Consider the following 22255-nt stretch of genomic DNA (forward strand, 5'->3'; position numbering starts at 1 on the left):
TAAGGATTTTATAGGTATTGGATATGTGGTATCCGACATTAATGTCAATCGCGACCAATGAGAGGCGTAAAGAAAGGCAGAGAAGGGAGCCTGTATTAGAAGGACATGTCATAAAACATGAAATGTACACTTTCTCAGTTTTGGATATTGTTAGATGGATTACTAATCAGACAAACAATGTCATTGCTCATTTCAAGCCTCCTTTAAGAAGTGTGCTCATCATCTCTATATTTAGTTAAAACTCTAAATAGCACCTATAGGTAGTTCATACGGAGTACATATCTAAATACCAACCTAATGAGTTATTTGTCTGCATCTTGGAAATGAAATGAAACAGACCCAAAACATATTGTCCATTTAAGATTTAGAAATTGTCATTGTACTCCTATGACAAAATTACAAATGGCACAAATGATAACATGTCATAAATCCTAACAAATCAACTTTTTGTTGTCTAAAGTTATATTCTGAACAAATATGCTTAAACAATGATGCATTTTAATGCAGCTCCACCCACTGGATGTCATGGAGTTCTCCCAGTGGTGTCTTTGTGAGACAGCTATAAACATCTAAGCACCTGTACTTCCTACAAGCTGGCCATTGAAAAACTACAAAAGGATTGAAACACATTTTATTGCCGCTCCATGCTGTTCCACTTTTACACCAACGTCATTACTGGCAGCTAACTTGAGACACTGTGTTCAATAATGATTCTTTTTATAGAGCCTGAGGTAATGCCTTTAATGTGCTTTTAATGGTTTTCACTTTGAAAAGGTTTACTCTCAGACACCCCTTCATCATGCCACAATCTGACATGTTTATTTTGGGATTCATCATGTGACCCCTATTCAATCCTACCATCACCTTTGCCATATAGCCATGGCTCCACAAAATTCCTGTGCCACCCTCTTCTGCCCTGACATCATTAAGAAAACAATTTGGGGCCTCAAGTGCTTGTTACTTCTCCCCCAGAGTAAGAGTACCAAAATGCATGCCACTGTAATATAGATGGAAATGGGATCAGACGAAGGTATTAGAGTTTGCTTAGGTGCTTAAACTCAGCCTGCAGCCATGAAGGGAACTTAACTCAATAGAATGTCTAGATAAGATCTCGAGTCAAGAGGATGTTTAGTTCCTTCCATGTTATGGGAATTTTCCTGGGGACATTTCTTGAGGACTGAATGACTGATGAGTGAGCAATTTATTACAGGATTGTCACTCAAATGAGTGATCTATAAACAGTTTTGGTCATGTGTGAAAAATGTCAGAAGCAGCAATAACATCCTTAAAACATCCAGAATACAGTTATATGAAGTCAAAGAGTGCAAAAAAAGTAGACTCGTGTTTGTAGTTGTACAGTATAAATGTTTTCTACTGTAAAAGGGTACATTTTACTGTAAAAGAGTGCATAAAGTTGCCTCTTTCCCAATAACTCAGTCCTTCTACAACCACTTCTGTGTGGAATATTTCTGTGTTTGAACCCAGGCCAAACATACGTTTTGTAACGTTGGAAAATCACTTTATTTTTGCTTGAAATGGCCTCATTAAGGAAGCTGTTGACCCAACTTTGGCCAGACATTCTCTCAGACTCTTACCATTTTTCGTTCCCAGTCAAATATTAAAGTCACAGAGTGATGTTGGACCAGATTCTAACTGACTCTCCATCACTCACTCATCTGAGTGGGACCGGAGCCAGCCTCATCGGGTCCCAGCAGACAGCCCCATTACCTCCCATAAGTGGCACCTGTGCTGCGCGGGAAGTCACGAGCCCTGGAAGTTGGACCGGAGGAGATGTTATTAAAATTCCTGTCACAGTGAATTTACAGCAGTGACAGAGGCTCACAGACTGACGTATACCTGCCGTGATCCAAACCAAACGCTTACTCACAAACAGATTTTCCAAAGTAGAAGCGTCAGGAGCAAATGATATAGGCACTGTGAGGCAGAGATCAGGGAACCGTTCTGTTTGACGTAGGGAAGTTCAGCTACACTCGTCTGACACTACAGTGACAGCTGTGGTGTTGAAGTGTTGTAGACCTGTGTTTACTACTATGTTCAACAAGAAGCAAACACTTACCGCTCTCAACATCTAATTGAAAGGATTTAAAGGAGGTCTGCTGCTTTCAGAATGTGTGTTTGTGCTGACAAATATGACTTCCTCTGTGTGAGTTGAGACTGATGGTGTGTCAGACAGACCTCCCGCTGGCTTCTCCTGGAGTGACTAATGGAGATTTATCTGCAGTTGTTTTGTTTCTCCAATCCCATTTTATGTATGCCTTGCAACAAAAGGGGTCCAAGACGTGTGATGGATTATGAATCAGCTCCCCTGCATTGCAAAGAGAATATTAAGCGTTTTTTAAGTGGTCTCTCTCACTATTTGCAGAAGTTCCCTTCCTTAGTGGGATACTCTTTGAAAAATGTGGCTGCTTTTGTTTGTACATAGAGAAACAGCTGCTCAAAACTGACCTTCACACACAAAAAGAACTTGGTTACCAAACCATTTCACATTGTGCAAGACCCCAAAGAGTTTGGCCTTTTGTTCTACTTTATATGCATTTCTCTCTGATTACTGTGCCACTTGCAAAGACTGCTCGACACATACATGGTCCTGTTGAATCCTGCTGGTCTGTCCAGGGTCTAGGGTCAAAGGGAGTCCTGCAGCTTGATTAAAGGAGGCTCTGCTCCAAACTGTCTGTTCCAAAAGTGACCTACGCCATGAGTCAAAAACAATGAGATCACATTATTGCCCTGCCAAACATTACAACTCCTGACAACACCCAACAACAGCAGCTTCCTTCTTGCAGATGGCATCACTGCTTTTAATACTGCACATATATCTTAATATTGCACATATATCTTAATACTGCACATATATCTTAATACTGCACATATATCTCATGTGCAGTATGTTCAAAAACCAGCAGCAACAATCAGAAATGATTTGTTGACATATCCCTCTCAATGATTCAATTCTGAATTATCCATGGTAATGTTGTGCTCTCCTGCTGTCAATTGCTTTCAAAATGTCATGCGTGGTTGTCAAGAAAGTGAAAATACATTTTACAAGGCCTGACATTTTTATCCATAAAAACATGTAACTAAATGCATTGCAGGTTCGGCTGATCCTTAATGCTTTGGGTATAGCGATGGTCTGATTGCCCCAGAATGACTCCCAGTGATGCTGATTGGCTGCTTCTCTAGTTGTCCGGTTTGGTCACAGATGGCCATGGATTATCAATTATAGTTGTAATATAGCCCTCCAACCAGCAGGTGGCCAGTGAAAGCATCAGCAATAAACGCACACAACATTTGGGCCAAATGATATAATCAGTGTATGGATAAATTTTGCAGAGTTAAAACTCCTCCTTTTGATTTATCATGTTTGATATTGGAATTGTATCTCTCTATAGTTTATAATATTTTCAGCACATATAGTACATGCTATGAGTAAATTACAGTCCCTTGTTTATATGGTATTTTGATTTTGATGAGTGCTTTAATGTGCACAACATGAATCTTTGTTTTATTTTCTTCACGTGTGATGTACAGAGGTACAGAACCACAGGGCCGTAGACAGAGGTACAGAACCACAGGGCCGTAGACAGAGGTACAGAACCACAGGGCCGTAGACAGAGGTACAGAACCACAGGGCCATAGACAGAGGTACAGAACCACAGGGCCGTAGACAGAGGTACAGAACCACAGGGCCGTAGACAGAGGTACAGAACCACAGGGCCGTAGACAGAGGTACAGAACCACAGAGGAGCTGACAGATCACACGTTACATCTTCTTCAACCATTGAGACATATGCCCGCCCTTGAAAGGAAACCAAATAATAATCCATCATGTTGACACACATACAAAGAAAGGATTGTATCTTCAAAGAAAATAAGTATTTCCATTCTTATTGTAAAATAGGAACAAAACAAACAGATTTTATTTTTTGTATTTGATTGATAGACGTTCTTTATTGTTCATTTAAAGGAGAAAGAAAGACATTTTGGAGGTCATAAACAGTACTGAAGTCCCACATGTTGATTACCTGACCCATGAAAAGTCTTCCTCTTGGATATTGGCAGCCTGCTGTGTAGACAACAAAGAAGGCATATGCCAGGACCTGTTTGATCGACCGGATACAAACAGGATACAAACAGAGACCAAAGGTTTTTATTCATTCACCTCAGATACAACTGGCTGAGTTCCCCTCAAAAACAACCACCATCCACACCAAAGCATCTACATTCAGTCAGGGCAGTAACAAGCAGGAAAACAGCATTTCTTTACAGGATGATTTGTTAGATGTTTATTTACAAGATATGTTTCACATTATCAGTCTTGGGATTTCTGACATTTTAGATTGTAGAAAACCACCTGACTAATGAACTGATGTTCATATTTTTGTTTTGTTTTTCGCACTGTACAGTGAGGGTGTATGCATGTATCCATGCAGTCTGGTGGTCATGTGAAACTGTATATGTAAAGGCACACATGGCAGTTAAAATAATGGCACATGCTGTACAATACACCTTAATATAATATCACAAAATTAGCTTGGTCCATTCTCATACAAAATCTTAAGACTCAAATGTATTTTACCTGCATTTGTATCTTTATATGACCTCCATATTGGATCTTTAATTTGAGTGTTTTCACAGAAACATGTGTAGAGGATATACCAGTGATTTCTGTCCTTGGTGATCTAGCCACATCGAGAGATGAGCCAAACTAATCCAGATGTTGCTGCTATCTCTCCAGTCTCCCTCCTGCCCAAGCATGGGTCAGCTGCCTTCAACCTCCCCCTGTCTGGAAGATGTTCTCTAATACCAGGCAGGAATTCTTGGCAAGACAAAACAGAAACCTTAAACTGAGGCTAGATGAATTGGAGCTACAGTATGTCAAAGTATATAAATGACCTCATGCAGAGCATAATTTCAAGCATTAAAATTGAGCTTATATCTGCTATAATATTGAGTTGATCTGAAGAGAGATCACATTTTAAGGTTGTATGGCAAAAGGGGAGATCATTTTGCTGGATTTAAGAGAGTGACTAGATGGGTGAGACCAGCTGGTATGCTCCAATCTGCAGCCATTCCTTCATCCACACCCAATATGTATTTTGATTCCCAATGTAAATTATACACATTTTGCAGATGATTATGCTGCTGATTGAAATAATAGTGAAGTGTTCCTCTGAGTCTGCCAATAGCATTTAAATAAAGTGGACTCAATGGCTATGCGTCACAAACTGTAGTTGTGGTACAGAATGAAGGTATAAGGACCATTTAGACACAATCATGATCCCCCTCATATGTAATGGCTTTTTTCACCATCAGAAAGTAGAACCAGTCAGAATGATTGTAGTAGTTGGGTTTGTAATGCCATGAACAAAAGGCAACATACGGTATGAGAAAAACAGACATTGTTGTATGTCTGTGTAAATGAAATGAAAAGGCCTTGACAGACTTTCCCTGGATGCATTTGCTGCAATTTTCATCAAAAACACGAGTTTCCCAACCCAGGCAATCAAGCTGTTTCTAGGCAAAGCACTTAACGTGTGGCGAGTGTGGGGACATCAGCATTTTTTGTGCAGATAGTTGCTGGTGTTATCATGTGGGAAACAGTAGCATTCTGATGAGCTGACGAGACAGACGGAGGCATCTGTCGTCCCAGAGAGAGCTGGGACTCTGGGAGTCACTACTCTAGAGAAAGAGAGAAGGAGAGAAAGAGAGAGAGGCCCGAGGGAGTGGTCTGAAGTTTGAATCATCCTAACCCTGATCAAAAAGTCTCTGACTGGCCTAAAACACACCTTTATCAGCATTGGCCAGCCCCAGGAGGACCCTGGCCACTTTCATGAAGACACACAGCACAAGCACGGCCTGCTGCATAATCTAGAGCTCAAACACAACACAAATGTCAAGGGAGTTGATCTACTTTAAACCAGCCAGGTTGTTGTTTTGACATAGAGGCCAAACTTTAATTCTCTCTGATTTAAGCAGCTAATTATTTGAACAAAGTAACATTTTAGTACGTAACAAGTAAGTAGTAAGTAACAAGACTAATGTCTTGCCATTATTTAGTCGAGCACAGATAGCAGTCTTCTGGAGCTTTTACTGCGTACTGATTAATGCACGTGTTGTATAAACCAGTTCTGACATTGTGTGTGTGTGTATGTCTGTATGATTGTGGATGATAAACAGGTCTGAAATTCATCTTCTCATTGGACTTCAGATCAACAAACTAAAAGACAAACCCAGAGACGGCTAGGTGCATGAAGTCTCTTTTAAGGCTCATCTATCGACGATAGAACCATTATGGCAACGATAATTAAGTTATTGGTTATTAAATGGACATACAGATACGGCACAATCACTTTAACTGTATCCAGGATCTAGGAAGAGAGGATGTCTGCAGTTGTCTCTTAAACAGCATTGTACATAGCCTGCCTGAGGCTGGGTCCTGTGGATCTGCTGGCCATATGGCCTGGGATCCTTTGTCCCATTTCTCACAGCATCACTGTCTCTTCTTACTGGGCCTCTGACAATCTGGATTCAAAAAGGACATCGGGAGTAAACTGACTGACACTGTGACATGGTTTGATTATCTAGTGATGAGTCATCCACTGGAAAACAATATGGACCTGGGGGAGCTGATGATGGTGTAGTTGGATATGCTCTTTCCAATCTTACTTCTCCAACTGTACCTCAAGTCCATGGTGTTATGCTGAAAAGAGCTTCAGAACCTGGTCATTCAAATTGCTGTGTAACTGGAGATAGTTGTGTTGCATGGAGTACAGTATCGGCCCTCTGATTACCCTAAATAGAGTCTACACAAGCACACAGGAGTCAGGGGGCTGAGCGGTTAGGAAATTGGGCTAGTAATCTGAAGGTTGCCGGTGCGATTCTCACCCATGCAAAATGATGTTGTGTCCTTGGGCAAGTCACTTCACCCTACTTGCCTTGGGGGGAATGTCCCTGTACTTACTGTAAGTCGCTCTGGATAAGAGCGTCTGATTAATGACTAAATGACTAAAGGGAGTCAGGTGGCTGAGGTGAGTCACCAGGTGGCTGAGGGGAGTCAGGTGGCTGAGCAGTTAGGAAATTGGGCTAGTAATCAGAAGGTTGCAGGTTCGATTCCGGGCTGTGCAAAGTGACGGTGTGTCCTTGGGCAAGGCACTTCACCCTATTTGCCTCGGGGGGAATGTCCCTGTACTTACTGTAAGTAGCTCTGGATTAGAGCGTCTGCTAAATGACTAAATGTATATGTATAACGCCTTATGTATACTGCAGCCAGAGTTACCTACCATTGCAGGTCTCACAATAGGAGTGCATTCAGAATAAATCGCTGTTTATTTCCCAGCAATACAGTTTCGAGTCATCTGTTGTGATGACATTGAGTCGTGGTTTGCTTCTGGCTTGCTATCTGCAGTCCAGAATGACAAAGACACAGGAAGCCAATTTGTAGAGTTGCATAATTTGGATTCCTCTTCTGTGTCGTGCCACCCTTCTGGAAAACAAAGACCCCAGCTGAGTGCCTGCAGGTAGCAGATGAATATTTCATGAAATCAGGAACTGATTAACTGAGCGGTGCAAATAGATGTATTCAAGAAACTATCCCTCCGAAAAGAAACATTCAGCTCTTTCAGATCTGCCAGGATGGAGATCTGAAGGGGAGGAAAGATAGTGTTCGCCTTGATGTTGCTGCCGTGACAGATATGTCATTAGAATACAAAGTGAATTTGCCTGCTGTTTCCCAAGTTTTGAAAAATGAAGGTTTATGGTGTCACTAAATTCATAACCTCAGATTATCCTTCAGAATATCAGAACAGATTACATTGATTTGGACAGTGATAAAAATAAAGATATTAGTTGTTGTAAAACAGTGGTGAGTCAGAGAAATATGTTGTCATCTTCAAGCATGATAAGGTTGACAATACATAGTCATCATCCTCAAACATAACTCATGATGCCACCAATAGGTAGATTATGAGGCTCCAGCTCATCCAGCCATCCAGTGCTTAAAAGCGTGTCCTCGGCTTCCAGTGTGCTGTCCTATTTGTGGCTAGTGATTGGAGTAGTCAGAGGACACATTCCAGACCCTTGTAACCCCTTCTCTCTGTTCTGTGACACACACCACAATGCCAAACAGGCTGGCCACTTTATCGGTGAGCCCCAAGCTGACACACTAGCAAGCTCAAAAAGCCACATGAAAATAATACATTGTCCCCTCATGACGTGCTGTGTCTGACTTAAGTGCTTCAGGTTTGAGTCAGCAAAGCATTTTGGGATTCTTAGTGCCTCGTTTTTACACAATCAGGTGTCTTGCACACCTTGTTTCTGGACTCAGGACTTTGTGACCAAAGGCTAGGATTATGTGCAACAAGGTTTACAATAAGATGAAGCACTTAATTTAGTCTCATTAACACCATGGACATTATTGTGGAAAACAATATTTGTTTAACGTCTTGACACATCTGAGAATTTATTTTTTGCTTATTTCACGTGCGTCTGACCAGCTTGGTAAATTATAAAGACACCTAAATGCTTGTACATGTCCACATTTTCAGTTGTACAGCTAAAACCTAAAATGTCTACACATAAGTGTATTATAAAAAATGTCTTGTTGCTTCAGAAAGCCACATGCCCACCGAACACTGTGTGAGGAGAAACAGCCTGCTGTGCTATGCTAATGGGGAATCCATACCTTCGGCTTTACACACTCTACCCTTCTCTTTGTTCAGAAATTCACTGAATTGCATCTCCTAGGGATAACCTACTAGCAACAATGGGTTGCCCAGGTCTGCCAAAGCAAATATGGGAGCAAATATTTGTGCAACTTCCCTTTTTAAATTAAATCAAAATGTATTTGTACAGCCCTTTTTACAAGCAATTGATACATGATAAGCCTTTTAAAACATGATGTTTCCGACCTAATGGCATCATAATGCAACAAATAATGTATCCTTTAACTATTTTGACTCACAGTAGTTTTCAAACTAAGGGCTTAGTTTACCTAGTCGGGGTAGAAGAGTTTTCTCCCAATCTAGAAAAGGGCCCTACAGCTGTAAAGCTTGGAAAGCAAGATATCCCCCTTGATTAAAATGCACAATGTAGGAGCAAGATATGCTTGTCCACAATTCATATACAGTACATGTCAACTTGAAAGATGTGTTACATGACTCTTACTGTGGCCTTTGAGATGTTTGTGTTACATACTGCAGTGTGGTTGACTGGAAAAGTCAAGACAGAATCTGTGCAGGAAGGCTGCTTATGATTAATGTTTTCAATGACATATTAAAGAGAGTTTGTGTGTTGTGCTTAAACTTCTGATGGAATCAAAAGGCTGTTAATATGTTGCTGGCAGCCCTCATGTCACAGTGTCAGAGAAGGAGATAAGCTCCATCTAGTAACATCTAGATATGTATTTAATTTGAAGTTCTCACAAAGAAACCATTGAATTTGATAGTAAAACAGTACTTGTGTGGGAGGTCTCTGAAATTAGTAGAGAGGCCTCGCTTATAAAGGACTATGGCACTGGTCACCGGTGTGCCCCATCAGCAATCACGGCTCCTCCCATCCTGCAACTGAATGGAAGTAGGACACCAGTGAGGCTGGTAGCTCCTTGATGATCCCACAGATAAACCATTCTCCCTGGGGCTCTTTCAAAGACTTGTCTGTCTTTGATAACTTCCCCCGGAGATCACACTGAGATATCACAAATCTCACCCTCGCGACGGGAGCTATACCACTTTTAGGGTAACATAGTGGGTGAACGGGACCATGCTATACACATGCAAAGTGCTGCGATGGAAGTTGACTCTTCACACCTTGACAATTATTAATAATGGCATTCAATACTATGCCTACTTCAGTAGGCATATCCTAGCTCGCTATCTTCTGCTATCTTTTAGTTGCAGTTGCGGTAGTACTTTGGATTGACGGGTCCACTGCATATGTGTATGTTTTTCTCTGGACCACAATATCCTTTACCCCCCTCCCTTCTCCTGCCTCAGGCCCATATGGAAGGCTGCTTTAACCCCTTGCTGTGGTATATCTATGACAGAGATCAGACTACCTCACATATATCACCCACCACCACCACCACCTCAACCACCAACACATCCAGTGTCCTGACAGCTGGTCATGACGGCGTTCATTTGGGCTGGGGGATGGAGTGTTATGAACTTCAGGCTTTCCTAGGCACTGCTCAATGCCAAATTTATGGCACTTCAAATGAGAGGGAGTGCTGTTTTCGGCACCAGGAAACTGAGACATGAGACTGAAGAAGTGAGAGTAATTTGGTCAGTTGCCATTTGCTGCCTCAGTTCGTGGAGAAATGTTCCACAGTAGTGAAATAATGTGTCTACTCTATACTCTATACTAATGATTTTAATCTTTCAATTGATGTTGAATGTCAAATAGACTACAGAATTTTCTATGTGTAAGTATTGGTTGTAAAAATTATTCTATAAAATTCAGCTTGTGATCTGTGTATTCTGTCATAGAAAATCATACTACATGGACAAGCATGTCAAGACTGTCAGCCATGGGGCTAAACAATGGTATCAATGGGGAGGCCTGGCAGACCTAGGTCTTTCATCTTTAAGGGGATTGAGTGGAACATAGCTCGCTCGCATTGGTCTTGAGCTCTGGATCATGGAAATCCAAACAGATAAAGGGATCAAAAGACTATTAGAACCAGGTATGTGAGTGTATGACTTGTTTCAAGTGCAGCTGACAGAAGCTGGGGTCTTGGTCATGCTGGCTAACATAACGGATACACAGTTTGAGTAATTACTTAGGCACAAGGCTTTTGTTTGGCCAAGGTTGTGACCTTTGCTTTTAATAGGTACATGCAAGGTCCTAAAAGAAAGTGTATTGGACATCAGTGATGTTTGCCACAGTGTCCATCCCCCAGCTCTCAGAGGGACTTCATCTTGAGGGAGAGCCAAAAGAATTTGGTCTAATCTTTAAAAATCTACTTTACATACAGTATATACTTGTATACGTATACAGTGACAGTAATTTTAATAATATGTGGGTGTAAAACACATTTTCAGGCATATATTCCAGTTATTTGACAGAGTACATGATCTAAATAAACATGAAATGTGAAGGCCTATGCTACTGTATATTTACTACTATATATTTACTCTTTACTACGGTAAAGAGTTGTAAAGCAGCCTAAAAGAAATGTATGGCTACGGGACATCCGATGGAGCATTTGGATCTCAGAAAGTTTTGTACCTCCCACTTGACTAAGTATACAAGCTGCTAAGGTTTCAGCTGCAATACATTGGTCAACGAGTTCAGACTGACAACTGTACAGCGACTCGCGAGGGATTTTTTTCGGACACGCTTCAACCCATGGCAAATCAAAGTTAAGGTAACGCATTCATTAATAGTATCTCAAATATTGCAATGTTTAAGTTTCACACTCGAAGCTGTGGCTCTGTAAAACTACACAGATTGCGACAACGTGTACACACAGCAATGCTTTTCCCTTAGGAACCAGTTTAATCGATAGCCTATAGGCTGCTATAAACTTCCCTATAATAAATCAAAACAAAAGTCGTTAGAATATGTATTTGCTTGATTGATGAAAATGATCAAAAGCAACACGTGAGAGCGGTGGTGCACTTTAATATAAGTCAAATGAAATTTTTCAGAGATGAGTTGCAAATAAATCAACATTGTAAAAAGAAATCCATATATCAGCTATTGCTAACTACTTATTTTCCCCTCAATGATACTTGTTGAGGGAAGCACAATGCCATTAGCTACCCATTTGTTTTCTTGTGATGCATTTTCTGTGTGTTAAATACGTTCCCACATGCATCCTTAATCTCTGGGGCAATAAAACGGCAAATGTGTTTGTGAATCTGACTGTTGCCAGACTAAGAACTGTTGGAAGAATGTGTCCCCTCCTCTTGGCAGACTAAGTGACATCAGGGAGTCATCAGAGATCAGCTGAGAGCATGCAGAGGAATCCCTTACTGCTTTTGCCAGAGGGAAAGCCTGCAAGTTTGATGACTTGCTCAGTGCGCCATTACAGTGATCAGTTTTAGTGAGTAGGAATACAAAATGTAGAAGTGATGGCTAGTCTTTGGAGTGAGTAAATCATTCGAATTTTGAGTTGGTTTCTCGTACATGCAGTGTAGCTATGAAAAAAAATAGTCTTAGTGAATGTCATAGTCATCTCTCAACATTCTGTTTCAGAATAGATTAATGTTAATGAACTCTATGGAATTTTATGGGTATCATATGATGTAGGCCAATCTGGCCAGAGCTTCAGATAGTAATGTACTAGGCTCCTAGCAGGAAGCTCTTTGTGTTGATGTTGGACACCGTATGCATGGTGTGAGGTGCAATGCCATATTTGATGCAAAACACATTTTAATGTTGTACTTCCAATCCTGACAACTATCTGGGATATGAATTTCAACTGTGGGTGGTTTTAAAATGTGATATTAAAATATATCACACTGTTAACTCTATTTCATAGTGGAATATACCAATAGCCATATCCCTGGGCAAAACTTTCATAATGGTAAATCAGAAACAGTTACTGCATTAAAATAGCTCCAAGTCTGTTTAGAGACTAATTTGGTTTCATTGAAGAATTTAGAGAAATTAAGACTATGAAAGTCCTTTCAAAATAAAGGAGACCATCTTAGTTCTATTTAAGAACCTAAATAAAATAAACAGAGATGTATTATTCCTGATTCCACGGGTAGCACAATCAAGTCTGACTTAACAGAAGAAGTTGGCCATCAGTATACATCTCAGCAGTTAAAACTCAAATCTATGTTATGGTTTGTTTAAGATGATACAAGTAGTTATTTTCCAATCTTCCAGGTTCTTAGAGAGCATAATCAACTACTGATGAACCTCAACCACCATCAAAAAGCAGTTATGAATGAGTGCTTTCCTCATCTTAATCTTAGATTTTCATTCATTTCATTTATTAGGACTGTGTATATTAGAGAACATTGTAAAACATGGGTGACAGTATGCAATCAAAATGTCAGGACTGTGGACAACCTTGCGGTGGTAAAAAGGGGATTAATTTGAAAGGCTGAGCTCAATTGTGAAGCTGGATGTTGGCTGAGACAGTGGCTCAAACAGTTTACTTAAATTTGAAGCTTTACTATCACTCTCTCTTTCTCACTGTCTTGAAAACATAGGTCCTGAGAGAAGGTGATTCATGAGGGAAGACAGCAGCAGCGTCCTTAAGGACTACAAGCATACCGGGAGCTGAAACCTGAACGTTTTATGTTTGTATGATAAAGTTGGTTCACCTAACTATTACTGAAATGACCCTGTTGAAATGTGTGCTGATCACACTCTGTCTAAGTGGCTGTTTGTGCCAGAGAGACTGCACTGGAGTGGATTGCCCTGTTCTCAACAACTGTATGGAGGAGGTCTTAGAGAGCGGTGCCTGTTGTGCCACTTGTGCCCAGACGGGGTGCACATGTGAGGGTTACCAATACTACGACTGTGTCAACGCTGGCTTCAAGAACGGAAAGGTACCTGAGGGAGACTCTTACTTTGTAGATTATGGAAGCACTGAATGCTCCTGTCCTGAAGGAGGAGGGAGAATCAGCTGTCACTTCATCAGCTGCCCTGAGATCCCCGCCAACTGTATCGAGGTGTCGGAGCCTGTAGATGGTTGTACGGAGTGTGTGCGTATAGGATGTGTCCACACTGGACAGAAGTATGAGGCTGGTCACTCCTTCCACATGGACTCCTGTCAGGTCTGCCACTGTCCCACCGATGGAGGGAAGCTGATGTGCTACCCAGTACCAGACTGTGACCCACCCAATGTCCAGAAACCCATGTTAGCCCCGACCACTGACGAGAACTCACTCAAGAAGCTTCACAATGACCCCTACACATTCAGTCAGCAAGGTCCTGTGGACCACTTTTCCAAACCTTACAGGCTTTCACACAGCGATAAGCTGCCCCTCTTCAAACCGGCCCCGGGACACATGGAGGAGGGAGAGGAGGAGGATTATGACTACGACCCCACGTACACTCCAGATCCCTATACCAAGGACTTGGCTGTTCCCACGCGGTCTTCCACTTCGAACAGAGTTATCTCTGTGTCACACCCAGACTGGACACATAAGACCTCCTCACATCAGGGCTATGACAGGGCAGGCAAACTGGAGCTAAGGGAGAGCTACGGAGTTCATGAGGGCACTACAGTTAGAGACAGAGCACAGGTGACTGGCAGAGACAGAGAGAGAGTGACAAACAGCCCAGTGACGGTGACATTGGAACAGACCACCTCCCATCTCAAAGACTTCACCACCAGTATCTGGCCAAGTAGCACTGAAAGCCAGATAAACCCTCAGAAACTAGGGGGGGATGAGGAGGAAGAGGAGAGGGTAGTTACATTGAGGAACATCAGTGGGCCTGTGGGGAAGGATGTGCCTTATGATATTGGTGTTGGGAAACAGGAGAGACATACACCTAGCAGCCACGCTGAGTGGAATGGCAGGGAGCCAGCTAGTTACCATGAAAGAACCACAGTGGAGCCCAGCACTAAATCCCCTAGGAAGCTTGAGCAGCACACTCTCCCTACGGTGCAATTCAGCCCCACCAGCCAGCCTTTCCTGAGGCTGAAACCAGATGGAGGTCAACGTCCCACAAAGCAGCCCCAGACTCTGTTTAACCCGAATAGTGAGGACACGGAACATTTGAAGGGGGAGAAGAAGGAGGAGGAAGTGAGGGACAATAGTCCTGTTTTACTTCCAAAGCCTGGAAGCGGTAAGTAGAAAAGTTATGTATTGTAAAACTTGTTTTTTGACTGACAGTTCAAAACCCATTTTTTCCATAATAGTTGTTCTTTCAATGGCCATAATCCTACTGCTGATTGTTTTTCATATCTGTAGGAATTCTCATGGAGTTGAAAATGACAACAATAACGTAATACTTGTCCCACGATTCCTCATGTTTACAAGAGCTTTGTGTAAAGTTATGCCCAGTTGGCCCATATTTATTCCCACAACTTACATAGCAGTGTAACTGCCAAACAATCTTCTTCCCCCCCTTGTGCTTATAAATACTAGGTAAAGTCAGGATGTGTATCATGACTAGCGTAACATATCAATGAGGCTCTTTCTCTGTTCCCTATACATATGAACATAAGTATGCACATGCAACACAGGGGGTCTGTCTGGGGCATAGAGCCAAACACTCCTGCTGTGGACATCCCCTCACTTCAGCCTCGTATAAGTCAACACCACCACTCACCTAACAGGCAGCGGCTCGCTGGGCTTTAGTGGCCTGTGCTGCTGCCAATCTGCAGCAGGACACAACTGCAGAGGTAGCTGGAGAGGCTGTGTTGTCTAACACATCCTTAGAGACCTTTTGAGGTTTTTATAATGTTGAGGCATAGAAATACATTTTTACTTTTGTAGGGAAAGTTTGATACTTTTAATACATTTTCACGGGGGGAACTTTTTTGACACATTATTGGTTAAATGGCTGAATGTCAGCAGTTGCCACAACTTTAAACATCCTGCATGTGTGTTCTGTATGTGAGCATTTTGTAATTTTACATTCATTAAGCATTCCTATATGATGTGGAATGTACTTTAATAAATGTTGTATCTAATATGTACAGCAATAATCAGGGTGTAGCTATCTGTGATACAATGTAATTAAACAATGTAGTATATATAAAACAATGGAATGCCAACTTATGTTGCTCATTCAACCTTAATGATAATACTTGCATCCCTTTGGGTTGTTGCAGTCAGATAATTATACCCTGACCACATAAAGGGAACATTTTCAGCACCATTTTCCAAAATTACATGTTTCCAGTTTGTCTTGCTTCAGAGGATAAGCCATGGAGTTACTTATCTTGCAGTATGCCAGGAGGCTCCAATTCAAGATAAACTGCTTTCTGTAGATAGAACCACTTAGGGCCCTTGACAGGTTGCCTCTCCCCGACTTCTTCTGAAGATACGAGGGCAGGGTAGGCCTCTTTTCTCCTCTGATAACATATGCAGCAGAGCTGTAGTTTATCCCTGCTGACAGTGGATCACCCTGGCATAGCATCACAAAACAATCTGCAAGTTAGAGTTTTCTCCAACATGAAAAATATTGTAGCATTTCCACTAGTCCTTGCACCTTACTGTGGATGTAGGATGACTGATGGGAACATCTGGAGGAACAGACATTTATGTCTAGTGTACTGTAGTGATTTGTTGCTGCGCTCTGCTTTGATGTTTTGATGGACACATGATTTCTGTGTATTCAATTTAGCAGCCATTTTGTCCCAACTTTATTTTGTGATCCGGTTTGTTTGTTTTTCAGCCCCAGTCAGGACACAATTATCACCAGCTTTGGAATAGTATAGTGTTGGATTGTCTGGGGTAAATATATGTTCCCCAGTACTCTATATTAGCTTGAGTCTGGCTCAGAGGTCAGAGTGGGAAACAAAGTCTGGGTTCCACACATCCCCTGGGATCTATTGTAATCAAAACACTGGTCACACAGTCTGCTCTCTGGCAGGTACACTGGTCAAGCGCTTCCGACACACTCACAGACAGACATATACAGCCTCTGTTTGGTAGGATCAACAGACACAAAGACTGTCAGTTGACTTTCAACAAATCTTATAGACCATGGGGCACTAAGTACTCATTGGGTGTACAGCTTTGCAGTGATGCATATAATCAGTTGGCACCACAATTTTACACTCACTTTTACACTGAGACGTGCACTCATGGCTTCAACAAAGAGAAAACTGTATTCTGCCACACCTTTTAAGCCTCTGTATTAGAAAAATCAGTTGCACACATAATATCACTTTATCATAGTGTGTGTGTGTGTCTTGGTGATTTTTGTGGTGTGTAAACTCTTTTGTATAACTGCTGGATCAAAAAGGATCCAAAGACAATCTTTGTACCCTGGTGGTGTACATGGATCATGTACATGGAAATGGACACGGATGAGGCCTTCGAAAAAAAACTAAATGTTTCAATTTCTCTAATGTTGAGGTCACAAACAAAATGAAATTTCAAGTAAAACAAATATAATTAATGTAGTTTTGGACCTGATGTTAGTTTCCTCCAGGATCACAATGACTCTTACTGAGAGACTTGTTGCTCTTGTTGGTTAGTTGAAACTGACTTAAAATTGTTGTACTGTGAAATGTATTATTGTTGCTTTTTCCACAGGTACACCCTTGCACTTTTGAGGTTCATGTTGTTTAGTTGTAACTTGTTTAACTACATGCTCTTATGGTTCTTTCTTTTCGGACTTGGTTGGTTTTCACAATGTATGCTTCTTGTTTTTGCTACCTGCAATGTTTGGGGCTATCTCGTTGTTATGATCAGTGACCTATGCACATGTAAAGCTCTCTCTTGGTAGTCGCTTTGGATCAACGCGTCTGCTAAATGCATAAATGTAAATGTAGTTTTCTCTGTTTGTTAAACTCCGTGGCTGGTCTTACGAACGTTAAAGTTAAATTAGGTTGCTGAATTACAATCTGGAGGATGTCCACATTAATAGTACACAAAAATAGAAACACACATTACAAATTAAATTTTATAATGCAATTTCCTCTCATTTGTCCAATATTAACAGCATTAGTTTGATTTCATTTGGATATAGACATTCAATGATATCATATGAAAAATATTTTTTCTATTTTTTTTTTATTACATTTCCAGAGTTGACTGTGAACAGATTTATTGAATTTGTGGATGGATGTCTTTGTCTCCGCTGTTGCAGTTTTCCCTTGGTGCATCACTATCTTTCAGTGAGTGAGGGAGTTCAAGCCTTAAGTAAAGATGGTAAATTGATTCAGTGTGTTCAAACTATCTCTCTGCATTCTTTAGCCATATTCATCATGAAAGTCTATGTGAAATAGCGACAACACTGTGCATCATTCACACCCTTCATCTCTACAAATTATCCAAGTCGCCCAGTTTGTCACCATTCAGTTTGTTAACATAGCTTCCAAAATATTGTCAGTGAATAAACTTAACAAAAATACACCAAAGTTTTAACCCAACCAGACCAGTGTCAGGTAAAGAGTGCCCTGATTTTGAACCAACTCATTGAAATCCACCATGTCTGTCACTGCCTCTGTCCCTGTGGCCCCTCAGCCCTGACACCTGCCAGAGTCAGGAGGCCTCTGTCTCAGTTCAGCTGCCAGTCCCCAGTAGGCCATGCTCTGGGCTGCTCCAGTAGCAGAGAGGGTCTGGTGCAAGGCCCATGTTAGTTACCCTTCCAGCTGGAGATCTTTCCACCGAGTCACAATGCTCCAGATGCCACCCTCACATGTGTTGCTCTGCTATCACATTAGCAGCAGTCAGAAAAACATCAGCTCCACTTTTTTTCTCAAAATGGCCGTATCTCATTTGAATACACCATACTTGCAGGGGCTCGATGGTCGCCCAACATTAGTAAGTCAGTGCGAGAGTGTTCCAGATGTATGGCCGTCTGCTCACTGCTGTTCTGAGCCGGCTCATGCAGACGCAGGCTGCTGCTCTCCCAGTGCTTTGTTGTTGTTGTTGGCAGACCTTGGAGCGTGTGTATGTGCCGGTATGACCCCTGTCCTCATGCAGCAGACTGGGTGGGAAAGCCAGTTTGGCTTCAGAGAGTTGTCCCCTGACACAGTCTGTTCTCAGTTTGCTCCATTACCTTACATCCCTGCGTGGGGAAGTAGAACTGTACAGTATTACTGAAGTAGGTTGGGGAATTTTCCTTTTTTGTTGTTGATAATGCATCTACTAGAGCTGCAATATGACACTAAATACAAACGTTGTCACCTTGTACGTATTGCAGTATATAACCTTCGTCCGTGTGAATGTGTGTCATTTATTGGCATGATGATTTATAAATTACTTATGGAAATGCAATAGTTCACACCAGTAAACACGTTGTGTGTATCATTTGTCTCTCACAGATGGTAGTGTAATCACAGTTCAAACCCCTATCTCTGAGCTCTCAACCTGTCTGTTATTCTTGGCAGTCATAGCATTATGTCTGGTGTTCAAGATCTATATATATGGCTTACTTTGGAATATCCCATGAGCTGTGGCAGAGACTTCAGTCTGCACTTTTGACCTGTGCTGGATTAACCTTGACTAGGTCAAGCTCTTTAGGTTAAAGGGTCAAACAACAATCCCCTAAATGAGGTCAAGCCAGCTCAGCAGTGATCACAAATCATCAAGCTCTATAACCAGCATTACCGCAGGTATTGAGTTGACCGAAGGTGACTAGTGAGGTCCTGCTCAGTTAGAGGGCCACAGTGCAGTTAAGATGCTTGACTTCCTGTTATTTACGATGTAGAAGTAGGTCCCTTACGAAGCACCCCTGGGTCTGCTCTGTCTGTCTAGGGGACCACTGCCTGGTGATATACTGTAGTGGGGGATTTTCAGGAGCTCCAGGCTTTTACTTGAAGTCGTTGTCTGAGTGTGAAAACACTATTCTATTTGATGGATGAGAGGGCCCTGTTATTGAGCCTGAGCCGACGGGGACTATGTTCTGCACCCTAAGCCCTAAGCAATTTTCTGCTCCCTATGGCTCCACTGTCCCAGGGTAAACTGAACTCCTATGAGGGTCTCCTCACACTCACATCCCAGCGCCAGACCTGACCTGTAGCCCTCATCATAGAAACAATTCCACAGGGTAGCGGCTGAACAAACGTCCGCGGCGGTCAAAAAGAACTAGAGGCATTGCACGCATAAAAACCTTGTGTGTTGCTAAATCACAGGCTGCATAAACATCTGAACTATGGCCAAGATAAATATTACATCTGCTAAAATACCGGACTTGGACTTTATCCCATTTGTGTCATACAATATTAGTGTTTTAGGAAAGAAGAAAGGCATCAATACCTTATTTATTTCTATTGCCTGAGGGTTCTTCTCTCTCAGACATGATGTGGTTCTGTAGAGTGAGGCTTGAATTCTAAGAAATGCAGCAGTGATTTTCTTATTATTCCTCACAAGAATATAAAATGCCATCTGAGAGTGCCTGCTTCTATAAAAAAGAGAAAATGATCTTATGTACAGTAAATGAGGCCCTCACTTGTGAGTTTGGGTCAAATTGATAGGATGTCACTGGATTGTGCCTTTTACTTATCTGAAGTAAAACTACTTGGAACCAATTTGATAAAGGAGACAGGAAGACAGTCTTGTGAAGGGAAAGTATTGATGATTAATGTAGCTTTCCATCACCTCACCTCACCCAGCCTAACCTTCCTCCCTTTGTTATAGTTGGTTTTATGTTGTACAATCACCACTGCTTTCCATTAATGTGTCCTCCCTGTGCATAACTAGAGAAACCTTAGGAAACTTAGTCTACTATGAATATCATGTAAGCCCTTGGTAGGTAGTGGTGTTTGTTTAGGACATGAGTGTGACTCCAGTTGGACAGGCGTTCTCGAATCTCTCACCAACTTTACACAGAGAGAATGCAGTGCTCTTCCGGCATCCCTTGGGTAATTGCAGTAACAGAACACTATCAGTTTTGTAAACAATCAAGATAATCATCTTTCACTTCTAACAATGACATTTCTGTCAGCTAAGGAATGTGAAACAAAGAACACTTTGGTTGTAGGGTGTGTAGCATTTAATTGTACCGAGTCCCAGAAAAGTTTGCAAAAGAGATATCCTGATGAGCTTCTCTAGTAGGATCGTTTTACAGTGTGAATGTTTGGATACAGTGTCTGATCCATACAATTATAAAGCTGGTGAAAGATATTATTCCATTGAAGTAGTTAAAGTTGCCTGACTACTGTTAGTTTGAGACAGATAACTAACTATCCTATCATCAGTTATAATTTACAAGAACTAATTTAAGCAGGATAACCACTGTCTTCACGTTTAGCCTTCCATAGAGTTGCTTTTACATTCAGACTCAAACTCTGAATGGCCTGGTCATGGATGTCTGAATGAAGCAGGTTCAGTAAAGAGTCCAGGCTTCTTATTGCCAGGAGGCTAACGCTCATTCAAACACACCAACTTCAAAGCCCTGTCTGGTCCATAGCTCAGAACTGAATGACTTGTTGGTAGGGTCCCAAACAGACCAGTGAATGATTTTGTCTGACGTTCTGGTATTAAGCATAATAGAGTATAACAGATGGAAAGTCTTTCCAGGATATGAAATAAGTGACTCAGATGTAATCCAGAAACGTTTTATTGAACTCAGCCATGTCACCGGGTCTTTAAGGATCCCTTTGCAAAAGCAAGCCAGCACCATATACTACTGTACAAGCTCCAATTATAAATTCAGTTAATCCATCTGATGCTATTTGACCTTTATTTATGGCTGGAATATCTCATGAGCATAGAGAAACTGAGTTTTGCATTCAACAGTGATACGGTATTGCAGTTACAGAGCATGGTGTTTTTTTGATACTAACGTAGAGTAGATGTGGTAGATCCAGAAGGATAAAACCCTTGGAATTTGGTGTAAGCCAGTTCCAGCTGGGTCCTGCTGCCCAGGGAGCCTGTGGAGGCTGGGATGTGTTGACGTGTCTCTGGGAGTGATAGATTGCCAGACATGAAGGAGTTGATGGGAGCTGAGAGACCGGATAGGCATGCAGGGCATCGGCAGAGATTAGCATTGCTACACAAAGCCTCATTATGGTGGGGAGCAACACAAACAAACCTGATGGCTCCATTGTTCCAAATCCTTTACAAGAGATTGTATTTTCCCCTGGAGAAAGAGAAAGCATAATGGGACAAGTAGGAAAAGTACTCCTGACTGTGTATTATGTTGTCTTTGTCGTTGAGTCTTGAAGGCTCAAAGGACGTTTGAAAGAAGCTATGCAAAGTGGTTTTGAATAGACATTGTACTTACTAAACTGTACGATAGGAATATAACTTGACACTCTTAGTAGAATGTCTTCTGAGGTTTATTAGATTTTTGAAAAGTCAATTACTTTTCTGCTTTACCAAAAATGGAGAAGTAAACTATTTCCAATTAACCATATTCCTATTGATAATGAAATATCTCTTTGGATTGCTCATTTACTTTGTTATGCTGGTCCCATTGCAAATGTGTCACCAAAAATGCAATTTATATTGAACTATGCATGAAAATGTCCCTTTGAAAAGTTGCTGTATGAATTTGAAGGTAATTTTGAGCCTTCCTTTAACCACAAACCATCGGCCAAAACTGAAACTTGTCATTGACAGTATACCATTTCCATTCACACATTGACTTTGAAATACTACTTTTCAGGCACAAAGACAGACCTGTTTCAGTCAGTTGGAGATGG

General features: G+C 41.5%; 1 protein-coding gene across 2 annotated transcripts in view; it reads left to right on the forward strand.

The window, feature by feature from the left end:
• Positions 1-11273: 11273 nt before the first annotated feature.
• The window catches only part of fbln2 (fibulin 2), a 33285-nt gene continuing 22303 nt past the window's right edge, over positions 11274-22255 (forward strand). For both annotated transcript variants that reach the window (XM_084705227.1, XM_084705228.1), the window contains exons 1-2: positions 11274-11383; positions 13185-14772. In XM_084705227.1, the coding sequence (XP_084561353.1) occupies positions 13281-14772 (1492 nt within the window). In that variant the 5' untranslated portion in view covers positions 11274-11383; positions 13185-13280. The remainder of the gene's footprint in view (positions 11384-13184; positions 14773-22255) is intronic.

This window comes from Hypomesus nipponensis, chromosome 9 (assembly GCF_054491055.1).
Source record: "Hypomesus nipponensis isolate SF chromosome 9, ASM5449105v1, whole genome shotgun sequence".
Classification (NCBI taxonomy): Eukaryota; Metazoa; Chordata; class Actinopteri; order Osmeriformes; family Osmeridae; genus Hypomesus; species Hypomesus nipponensis.